The sequence below is a fragment of the Rhinoraja longicauda genome, chromosome 31 (genome assembly GCF_053455715.1).
Source record: "Rhinoraja longicauda isolate Sanriku21f chromosome 31, sRhiLon1.1, whole genome shotgun sequence".
Classification (NCBI taxonomy): domain Eukaryota; kingdom Metazoa; phylum Chordata; class Chondrichthyes; order Rajiformes; family Arhynchobatidae; genus Rhinoraja; species Rhinoraja longicauda.
In genome coordinates this window covers 29,727,507-29,739,708 of record NC_135983.1, presented here as the reverse complement: position 1 = coordinate 29,739,708, position 12,202 = coordinate 29,727,507, and the positions used below count along the sequence as shown (strand labels likewise).

General features: G+C 46.5%; 1 protein-coding gene across 1 annotated transcript in view; it reads left to right on the top strand.

The window, feature by feature from the left end:
• The first annotated feature begins 6,202 nt into the window (after window positions 1-6,202).
• Window positions 6,203-12,202, top strand: part of tprn (taperin) — a 47,702-nt gene continuing 41,702 nt past the window's right edge. The window contains exon 1 of the mRNA XM_078426007.1: window positions 6,203-8,706. Within this exon, the coding sequence (XP_078282133.1) occupies window positions 6,286-8,706 (2,421 nt within the window). The 5' untranslated portion in view covers window positions 6,203-6,285. The remainder of the gene's footprint in view (window positions 8,707-12,202) is intronic.

The following is a 12,202-nucleotide window of genomic DNA, read 5'->3' as shown; positions in this document are numbered from 1 at the left end:
TCGGCGCGGACTCGGTGGGTGGGCCGATAAACAGGGAAGAGGGGAACTGTCTGTAAACTAAACTGTAGCTCTAAACTAATCTTATCTGATCATATCTCAGTCGGCTGAGTTGGCAAAACTGCATTAAAAGATATGGGAATAATCAAGCAATGGCTAATGTTTAAAGAATGTAAACATCGTCTAAATGTAGAAAATATCCATTTAAGGCAAAATAAAAACTCAATAGAAAAAATGGTTCAGCTGTGGCCATCAAAGTAAGTTTAAAAATAGGTCAAAGCAGAAGACTGATGTTGCCAAAAAAGCAGTAAACCTGAGATTTGAAAATCCTAAGAAAAGGGACATTGGAAACGAGGAATCTGGTGAGCAACATAAAAGGTATCACAAAATGCTGGAGTAACTCAGCAGGTCAGGCAGCATCTAGGAGAGAAGGAATGGGTGACGTTTCGGGTCGAGGCCCTTCTTCAGACTGGCCTCTGTGGATACTCATAAAAGGGGAAGATTAGCTGTGGCTTATGCTGTCATCGACTACGATGAAAACAGTCATTTAGCACTCATAAAGTAACAGAATTATTTAGAGTCAAAATGGAAACGAGAAATGGATATTTCACCGTTAGGCAGGTGTGTAACTGGCAAGGGAACCTGTAGGTGGCGGTGCTGTCCCTGCTCTCCAAAGCAACTGGGTTGTGGTGGTTGAGACTTTAACTTCCCCAATATTGACTGGGACTGGCTCAGTGCTAAAGGCTTGGATAGGGCAGAAAGTTTTTTGAAACAGTAGGTGGATATTCCAACCCGAGAAGGGAACATATTCAATGGTTCAGAGGTCAGTTTATGGTCACATGTACCAATTAAGGCACAGTGAAACTCGGATTACCGCACAGCCATACTAAACAAAAGCAACCAGACACACAACTACATAAAATTTAACATAAACATTCTCCACATTCCTCGCTGTGATGGAAGGCAATAAAGTCCAATCCACTTCCACTTTATTCTCCCACGGTCGGGGCAGTCGAACCATCCTCAGTCAGGGGCGATCGAAGCCCCCACGCGGGGCGATCGAAGCTCTCATGTCGGGGGGGTCGGAGCCTGCGTCGGGGCGATCAAGGCTCCATGTTGGAAAGTGGCCAGGTGACTGGTGTTTAAGTGGAAGAGCATTATGGGGATAGTGATCACAACTCCATACGTTTTAAGATTGTTTTGAATTGGGAGAAGGTTGGACCGTACAGGAAGGGTTTAAATTGTTGCAAGGCCACCAATGACGTTATTAGGCAGGAGCTCTGGAGGGTACATGGGAACAGTTGTTATTAGGTAAGTCAACGTCTGACGTGAGATTTGTTTAAAGGGCAGTTGATGGAAGTTTGGAACCAGCATGTTCTCGGAAGGAGGAGGGATAATGAAGGTCAAGTGAGGAAACCAAGGTTGACCAAAGAGTTATAAATTTGGTCAAAAAGAAAAAGGAAGCCAAAGGAAGGTTTAAAGTGATGGAATCAGACAGGGCCTTTGAGGAATATAATAAAGGAGGCACTAACTCAAGTTGCAGGGAGACCTGACGGAAGTATATAAAACTATGAGAGGCACAGATAGGGTGGACACTCAGAACCTGTCTCCCAGGATGTAAAAATCAAATACTGAAGGGCATAGCTTTCAGGTGGGGGCAAAGTTTAAAGATGTGCGGAGAGGGGGGGGCGTTATTTTACACGGGGTGGCTTCCTGGAACGCATTGCAGGAGCTAGTGATTGATGTTGAATGGCATTTAAGAGACTTTTGTTTCGGCATTTGAACCTGTAGGAAATGGAGGGGTATGGATTATGTGCACCAGATCTTCGCATCATTTTCAGCACAGAGATTGTGGGCCAAAGGGCCTGTTCTTGTGATGTAATGTTTTACATTCTATAATTGTGTCCTAGTGACTTGGTAGAGGTTATGAATTTAGGTGGTGATTAGGTGGTATCGGTGTATCTCAAGGAAGGAACTGCTGTGCATTTAGTAGCTAGTAATAATTGTAGTCTTTGGTGCATTTTTCTCTAGTACTAGATAAACCATTGAAACCAAAGGCTCATTTAGACTTGATAGCTTATATCTGATCTGAGGCTGCAGAGAGAGTGGACAGGTTGGAAGTGATTTTCCAATATTTTTTAAACACTGGAAAGTTATCAGTGAATGTACCTTTGGGAAGGAGATGAGAAGGAATTTCTTTAGTCAGAGGGTGGTGAATCTGTGGAATTCATTGCCACAGATAGCTGTGTACTTCATCATTGGGTCATTTTAAGGCGGAGATTGACAGATTCTTGATTAGTACAGGTGTCAAACATCACAGGGAGAAGCAGGAAAATGGGGATGAGAGGGAAAGATAGATCAGTATGATTGAATGGTGGAGTAGATTCAGTGGGTCTAATGCTGCTCTTATGACTTATGGACTTATGATTGGCAAACGGCAAATGTAATTCAAGAAAGGAGAGAGAGAAAGCAAGAAATGACTAGCTACCTGTCATCGGAAATTGCAGCAATCCATCATGCAGGAGGTGGCAGCAACACGACAGAAATGATCATGGTTTCATGATGGAAAAGTATGTTTGGGGGAGAGTCCAGGACCAGAGGGCACAGCCGCAGAATAAAGTACATACCTTTAGAAAGAAGAGGAGGAATTTCTTTAGTCAGAGGGTGGTGAATCTGTGGAATTCATTGTCCCTTTGCTTGTTGTGGAAACGAGTTGCAGTGATCACCGTGCAGGGAGTTGCCAGTGTGAATGCCATAATGGGTGGAACAGGCAACACAACAGTGGCACCTTCTGCATTCCAGTGTGTGGCCTGTTCCTACAACACCAGTGTTTACCAGCACAGAAATGGTCATATTTAGCGAGCAGAAAAGAGGCTGGATAAATGGCATGGAGTGGAGTTGTTGGGAGACGTTGCAGACCCAACAGTGACAGAAGAGCCTCAGATAGTGGTGTGGCCTTGAGCCTGTGGTGTCAGTCAATGAGATCATGGATGCTCTGTTCCTGCCCTTTCCCCATGCGCCTCAACCCGGCTCTTCTCCAGAAATATGTCTCTGCCAGCCTTAAATAAATTAAATAAAAACATCAATGGAGGTGATTCAGCTTTTAAGGCTCTGGGGCAGATAAATCTGGTAGACATTCCTCCTCATCTCCATCTTATATGGATGATGTGAAATGATGCCCCTTGATTCTAGAGACCAATTCTGGCAGCATCTACAGACTATGTTGGAAATACTCAACAGGTCAAAGACACTCCGTCAACTCTGTTTCTTTCTTTACAGATGCTGCCTGACCAGCTGAGTGTTTCCAGTATTTTGTTGGTTTTCAGGTTTCCAGCATTTGCAGTTTTTAAAATATTTTCTCAGCATCTACCGTATCAAATCTTATGATAAATAACAGCATTTTGGACAAGTACATGGCAGGAAAAGTTTAGTGGGTTATGGGCCAAACAAGGCAGGTGGGACTAGTGTAGATGGGGCAGGTGGAACTTGTGTAGATGGGGCAGGTGGGACTAGTGTAGATGGGGCAGGTGAGACTAGTGTAGATGGGGCAGGTGGAACTTGTGTAGATGGGGCAGGTGGGACTAGTGTAGATGGGGCAGGTGGAACTTGTGTAGATGGGGCAGGTGGGACTAGTGCAGATGGAGCAGGTGGGACTAGTGCAGATGGGGCAGGTGGGACTAGTGTAGATGGGGCAGGTGGGACTAGTGTAGATGGGGCAGGTGGGACTAGTGTAGATGGGGCAGGTGGGACTAGTGTAGATGGGCAGGTGGAACTAGTGTAGATGGGGCAGCTTGGTCAGAATGGGCAAGTTGGGCAGAAGAACCTGTTTCATGCTGTGTGCATAAAATGACCAATTTCAAAAAGATCCCTCATTCTTGGAACTCTTATTTCTTACTATTGTTGAAGGAAGTGTGAAAATAACAGAAGGCTTGACATCACGTCTGTCGTGTCTCCAATATCCTTTCAGGTTCCTTTCCTTGCAGCACAGAACTGGACATTCTAGGTGCTGTAACCACCACAGTAGAACTTGCACTTAAAAAAAATCTGCATTTTCTCTGTAGCTCTAACATTACATTCTGAACTCTTTAATTTTCTCTTTTGCCTTATTTGATGTATTCATCTATGGTAAGATTTGCCTGAATCACACACTAATGTTCTTCACTGCATCTCGGTGCACGGGGCAGTAATCGATACCAATACCTTCTGCAGCTTTTTCCAGATTTTCAAGTAACCTCGTAGCTGAACAGATCCATCAAGCCAGAGGTAAGAGAATGGTTTCATGAGGAGGTCAGAGAGAATGCAGGGAGCAGGTGGTGCCTCGGCTCATTGACAGGGTGTGCATGAAGAAGACGTCATATCTGCTGACCTTTGGAGGGGTATTAACCTTTAAAGTGTGATTAGACAAATATGCATGTTTGTACTCATACATATTTTTGGAATAATTACAAGAATTTACACTTTGTCACGCTAGTCCAATATCTTACTGAATTGAAACATTAACTCAGTTTCTGCTGAACTGATAATGTTTTATTTCAGATCTGTAGCATCTACCGTGCTTTGCGTTATTTACATGACATAGATTCTTCCTTCACTGTCAGATCTATATACCACAGCTCCCAAACCACAGCCCATTGAAATTATCTTTGTTCATCTCGCAGAGCACACCAAAGACGTGCAGGTTTGGAGAATTTTACACTTAAATACTGCGCAGAAACAGGCCCTTCGGCCCACCAAGTCACTGCCGTCCAGCAATCATCCCGTGCACGCACTATCCTACACACTAGGGACAATTTACAATTTTATGAAAGCCAATTAACCTACAAACCTGCACGTACTTGGAGTGTGGGATGAAACTGGAGCACCGGGGGAAACCCACATGCTCACAGGGAGAAGGTACAATATCTGATCCCGGGTCCCTGGCGCTGTGAGGCAGCAGCTCTAATGTTGTGCAGCTGTGCCGCTCCTGTAGGTTAATTGGCCGCTGTCAATTGTTCCTGGTGTGTCGGGAGTGGGTGAGAAAGTGGGATCACATTGAACTAGTGTGAACGGATTATCGATCGTCAGTGTGGACTCGGTATATCCAAGTTAAGATTCAAACATTTAGAAAAACCTTTGGACTTGAAGGTTACAAGATGGCACTTAAAATGTGGCCACACTTGTGTCCTGCCTCACTTGCGTCTGATATCTTACGCTCTGGTACTTCGTATGAAAGTGTCTAATGGTAGATTTGTCACTGATTTGCATTCAAAAATAAGAATTTCACTGTACTTATGTACACGTGACAATAAAGTACCATTGATAAATTTAAACTTCTTTGCCAGTGAGTCTACCATTGAAACATTGTTAACCTGTTGGGTCACAGATAAACATGGAACCACAAGTGGTAAATGAGAAGAGTCGTGGCGTAAAGAAAGAAATACGGGAGTGGACCATTCGGCCCCTCTTGTCTGCTTCCTCATTCAAATAAAACCATGGGTAATTTATTACCCCCAGCACTTTCCTGCGTTGGTACCAACTGCAGATGCTGGTACAAATCGAAGGTATCACAAAATGCTGGAGTAACTCAGCAGGTCAGGCAGCATCTCTGGAGAGAAGGGACTGGGTGCAGCATCTCTCCAGAGATGCTGCCTGACCTGCTGAGTTACTCCAGCATTTTGTGATACCTTCCTGCGTTGGTTGATCAATGTTCCTTTAGCATATTAAAAAACCCAGCCTTGAAAGGACGTGCGGAGGAAGAGTTGAAGATTTGGGGATGTTACTTCGTCACCTTCCCTCAGCTAACCATCAACCATTCCACATTTCCTTGAGCAGTGCCTGCTCTGATCTGTCGTTTTCACACCTTGCCCTTCCAAATGTCTAGTCTCCCTCTCCCCCTGACTCTCAGCCTGAAGAAGGGTCTCGACTCGAAACTTCACCCATTCCTTCTCTCCACAGATGCTGCCTGACCCGCTGGGTTACTCCAGCACTCTGGGGATAAGTGACACATTCCTTCTCTCCACAGATGCTGCCTGACCCGCTGGGTTACTCCAGCACTCTGCGGATAAGTGACCCAGGCGGGTTCTCTCTCTCAAGTTGTCCAAGTCTGCAGTTCCTGCAGCCGCTCTCCGCCCGCCGCCAGGTGGCGATGCCGAACGCTCCCGGGCCCCGCCCATCGCCCGGTGACTGTGTGGCGGTCACCATGGAGACGGGGCGCGGTGGCCGGCGGGACATTGGAGGAGAGGAGCCGGAGGACCGGGGCCGGGCGGGCGGCAGAGCGGGGTCGGCGCGCTGAGGGAGTGAGTGTCGGGCATGTCGCTGAGCGAGCAGAGGCCGCTGCCCCGCGCCCACGAGCCGGGCCCCGAGGCGCAAGCGATGGCGAGGATGCCGGCCTGGAAGCGGGAGATCCTGGAGCGGCGCAAGGCCAAGCAGGCGACCCCGGCGGCGGATGGCCGGAGCTGGGAGCGAGCCCGAGCCCGGGCCCGGGCCTCCCCTCACGGCGGCGGCTGGACGCAGGGCCCGGGCTGGGGCGAGGAGGAGGGGGAGGAAGAGGACGGCGGCGCCGTGCTGCTGGAGAACATCGCTCCCGTTCAGGAGAACCTGTTCATCAAGCGGGAGCGACGGCAGCGGCGGCGGGAGGAGCGGGAGCCGGCGGGCCTGGGCTCGGGCTCCGGCCGCTCCATACCGCAGCTCCTGGAGCTGTACAGCCAAATCCCGGGGGTGCGCACCATCCGCGCCGACAACATCATCATCATCGAGTCCGACCCCGACTACTTCTCCGAGGTCGGCCTGAGGCACGGCGACTCGTCGCGGCTCAGCGAGGCCGGCGTGGCCGAGATCCGGGCCGCGGAGGTGTTCGTGTACGAGGCGCCACTGAGCCGCAGCGAGGAGAACCTGAGCACGATGGGCACGGAGGGCCCGCAACACCTGCATGGCAAAGTCAGCCGCCTGCTAGAGAAGTTCGACCAAAACTACGTGAAGCCAGCCCGGTCGCGGAGCACGGAGAATCTGCTGGACGGCTTCTCTGCCAAGGAACGACAGAACAAGCCACTCCTGTTGCCAAAACCTCTGGTGCTCTCAAAGCACCACCCAGGGCCAGCACGGACCGACCCCCACTCCACAGCCTGGGGCTCCTCGCACTCGGAGCTTGCACGATCACCCGGCCCTGCCCCGGACAGCGCGGCTCCCTCGCATCCCAAATCATCCCCGCTCTTCTCCCCCACCAGGTATTCCGCACCATTGTCTCCTGGGCGGATGCCTTCTCTTTCCCATGTTGCCTTAAAGGATCAGGATACCAGCATTTCTGAAGATCGATCGTATTCGGTGTCTTCCTATCGTAAGCAGTTTGAAGGTATGCATGCTGATGGATGGCAGAAGCAGTCGCTGGGTAGGAAAGTCCCATCACACAAGAGCAACGAGAACACGTTGAAAGATTGCGCCGATAAGGAGAATAAGGTCATGGAGAATGGTCACCCTGAGGTTGATTTTGTGGGGAATGATGTACACTCAGTGAAGGAGGGCGAGCTAGAGGACGAACATCAGGCTAATGCAAGTCACGTTGAGAATGGCGGGGCGTCCCCTCTTCAAACATCCAACATGGAGGTTTCTAAAGCAGCTGATAAATGGAGGCCAAAATATGAAGTGAATCCAAGAAAATCTCCCAAATCGTGCCCTGATGCGCCCCCACCCATTGCATTTGATGGTTGCGACGTCCCTTCATCTGTGAATCCCAGTGCCATTCCCTTGCGGAAAGTGATGCAGAACCATAAGGTGGTGGAAGGTTCAGCCAAAGTCACTACAAACCAATGCAATGGTGTGTCCGCTTCCACTAGTCTCAACGACTCCTTTGAGATCATTCCTGCCACTCCACCAGATTTTGAATCCATTCCAGAAGATGATATCCAGGCAAGAGCATTAGCAAATCTTAAAAAGCAATCCAAGAACTCATTTGTTGTGATTCCAAAGAAAAGAGCAGAAGCCTCTGTGGCATACATTGATGTTTGTGATTCTAGCAAAATGAGCAATAAATCTGATGAAAAGCCAAAACCTGACAGTGCTTCCATGCCCACTGAGATTCAAACAGACAGAATTTCAGCTATTTCACAGGAAATAAGTAGCCCATCTGACTGTGATCAGGAAAAAGAAGAAATGCTATCCGATACAGAATCTTCTCCCTCACATGCAGATTTTGATTTGGAGAACTTGAATAAGTCCACATCCATGGGTAGTTATGGCATTGCTTCCAGGCACACACCATTTTCACCTGGGGAAGAAACTTCGAGCATATTGCCTGCAGAGTTGCCAGAGGCAGAGCAGAACGCTGAAACTAGTGTGACATTAATTCGAAAAGGTGATCTCCCTGTTACTAATATAGATGATATTTTGGACACTGAAGAAATTCTTAAACAGCCAGCCATAGCAAAACCATCAGTAAAAAATGACAAGCCTTCCAACGAACCTTTTGGTGACCCACAACACCTCTTTATGCAGCGGAAGAGTGGGAATACATTTACTGTTGTTCCTCAAAGAAAGCCAGCAAATACTGGCCAAAAGGCTCCTGTCGATACAAATGGAACTGCTGAGCAGCTAGTTGAAGATCTTGATCCAGCATTTGTTAAACTTGAGGTGTTATTAAAGAAGCGCTATCCAGCTGCCGAAGATATCCAGGTGATAGGAGGATATCTGTCATTGGAGAGGTCCTGCCTGTCCAAGAGTGGCTCCACCAGGAAGAAGGTAGGCATCTTATTTCAAGTGCTAACCTGCTGCCTATAGGTGAGCTGAATTCTAATGGACAGGTGGTGTCCTTTGCCTCGTTTCCTTGTGTATTTGTGCCAAAGAAGATTAGCCGGATGGATGATGTGATTTCATTTTTACACTTGCCAAATTTTGAACATAATATTACAAAAACATTCAAGTTGCAACCCAGCTGTATTTTATCATTTTAAACCTCCCTTCCCTGGTCTACTTTCCCAACTTCACAAATGACCTTTTGACTTCTGTAAGATTGCCAATTTGGTCCTGGGTTATGTAGTTCTGTGTTCTCGGCAAGGTCCTAGAGCTTTTGCAGCATGGAAACAGGCCCTTCATCAATAGAGTGATACAGTGTGGAAGCAGGCTCTTCGGCCCAACTTGCCTACACTGGCCAACATGTCCCAGGTACATGAGTCCCACCTGCCCACGTTTGGTCCATATCCCTTTAAACGTTAGGTGAACTTGTGAAATGAATTCTTTACCTGTCATGAATTATGATTTTCCCATTGTGAAAATACCAAATTTAGTGAGATGGATTGAAGTCCAAACTGTTTGCATTCTCTGCATTTATCCCACCACTGCATCTCTCATGTATTATAACTGTGAATTTTCTGATTGTTTGTGCTCTGACATCACCCTATGCAAATAGTCATTTATTAGGATACATCGTGATAAAATGAGTAATCTGAAAGTTGAGAATCTTCCTGCTCATTACATGGGATCAAAATTCCAAGTGTGTTGGCAGGTTTTTATCAGGTTAGCAGAGCTTTTCATTGCATGGATTTCTGATTGAGGTTGCCCCCTGTGAATCATCAGCAGAAGGGCGTGGGTGATTTCATGCACAAATTGGAGCTTGATCATTTCCTGCTTTACACAACAGTGATGCAGTGTGGCTCATGTTTTCCAAATTGTGACCTTACCATCGAGCGTTGACCAAGATGGTCCATTTGCTCACTCCTGCAAGGAGGGCTTTCCCACTTTTGGGGTTAAAGGGATATATTGTAAAAACTAAAAGAATTATGATGTGGTTAAAATAAAGGACACAAAGTGTTGGAGTGGCTCAGGCAGCATCTCTGGAGAACATGGATGAGTGACGTTTCGGGTCGGGTTGCTGCTTCAGACTGTGGTGGTGAGGGTGGGGGGGAGGGGGGTGAAATGGGTGGCGTTATTAGTAGCTTAAGAAGTGTAAGAAAATAACTGCAGATGCTGGTACAAATCGAAGGTATTTATTCACATAATGCTGGAGTAACTCAGCAGGTCAGGCAGCATCTCAGGAGAGAAGGAATGGGTGACGTTTCGGGTCGAGACCCTTCTTCAGCTTAGTTAACTGAGATTGGAGAACTCAGTGTTCATACCCTAACCCTATCCAAGCAGAATATGAGGTGCTGTTTTGCCAGCTTGCACATGCCTTCACTTTGGCAATGGAGAAGGCCCAGGTCAGAAAGATCAGTATTGCAGTGGGAAGGGGAGTTACAATGGTTAGCCACCGGGAGATCCTGTCTGCCTTGGCAGACCGAGCACAAGTGTTCAGTGAAACGATCACCAAGTCTCCACATAGTCTTGCCGATGTACAGGAGGCCACATGGGAAACACCAGATGCAGTGGATGAGGTTAGAGAACTCTTTTTTTTTTCTGTCTTCACAGATGCTGTGTCATCTCTTGTGTCTTTTTGTGATATTCTGATTTTTTTTACAACCAATTAAAATATTAATGTTGCATTTGCATTTTGCAAATGTACTGAGAACATGCGGAGTGCGAACAAACACTTGCTAACAGGCAAACAAAAGGATTCAAATCTCCACCACTCCCTGGGTTGCTATAGAGTTACTATTTAAGGATACTATTTATCTTGCAGTTTTCTGCTTTACCTGGACTGCACATACATAGTGGACAATGTGTGAAATATATCAGTGTTGTAACAAAGACTGGCATTAAAAGTAAGGGTTACTGCATATTGTCCCCGTGTTTTAAGTATTAGGAGTAAAATCATAATGAAAGTTTTTCAGAGTATTGCCCTGTATTGAATTTAAGATGAATCTTTTTACTCAAAGCAGTTAAGATTTGGAAAGTTCTGTTAAGGATTAGGTTAGATACATTCAAGGGGGACTTCTTCGAAAAGAGGTAGAAAGAAATGGAAGGAAATTTTGGTGTGATTAGTTGAAGGGTGTGAGGAAACAGGCATAGATGAATTGTAATAAAAGGTCATACATTCTGTGAAAGCAAACCTTCATCTTGATGGCAATCTGGAATGGACATTTGCAGAATTCAACCACAGTAAACTGCCGAGAGACTGATTTATGTGTTGTTCCAGTGAAGCTCAAAACAAGGATCCTCGCCTTGTTTCTCTACCTGGCATGGTAGAGCCAAGCAATTGATACTGAGTTAAACGATTAGAAAATGCTTCTTGCTCCATTTACACATCTCCCATCTTTAAATTCCCATCACCATCCCTCATTGCCTTGCATCTTTTTCCATTTAAGCTTTTTGCAAAGCCCCAATCTTCACGTTTGAATCCTTTTCCCTTCCCCCTGTATTCCTTATGCCTTTCTAATAACATTATCATCATATCATATCATATATATACAGCCGGAAACAGGCCTTTTCGGCACACCAAGTCCGTGCCGCCCAACGATCCCCGTACATTAACACTATCCTACACCCACTAGAGACAATTTTTACATTTACCCAGCCAATTAACCTACATACCTGTACGTCTTTGGAGTGTGGGAGGAAACCGAAGATCTCGGAGAAAACCCACGCAGGTCACGGGGAGAACGTACAAACTCCTTACAGTGCAGCACCCGTAGTCAGGATCGAACCTGAGTCTCCGGCGCTGCATTCGCTGTAAAGCAGCAACTCTACCGCTGCGCTACCGTGCCGCTATCTGCTTATGTCGCCAGTGTCAAGGATTTATGGATTTGTTTTCCCAAGGTCCCTCGGTTGTTCAATACTCCCTGACATCCGGTCATTCCTGGTGTACTCATTAATATTCCTAAAATGGATCAGCTCAGATGTCTGCATTAAACTCCATCTGCTATTTTCAGCTCATTTTGCCAACACATCAATATTTCTCTGTAGCCTGAGATTAACTACCGTACTATAAGCAACTCCCTCAACCTTAATGTAATTTGCAGATTTACCGATCATGCTTCTCACATCACAGACTAAGTGTTCACGTAGATTACAAGCAGCAAAGATCCCAGCACTGATTGTGTAGGACACTGCTAGTCACAGGCATCCAATCACAAATCAACCCTCTGTACTATTGCCAATCTGTGGTCCTGTTTGCCACGTTGCGCTCACCTTGACAAAGGTGCCATATGGGATGCTGACCTTTACATAGATGGCAGTCATTAGTAGTGTATAGTCCAAAAACTTGTGCTCTGTTCTCCGAAGTGTCACTTGAATGATCGTTGCCCTGACTGAGTGCTGTCAGCTGAGATCTAGCTAATGTGAAACTTGTGTTATTAGAATGCAG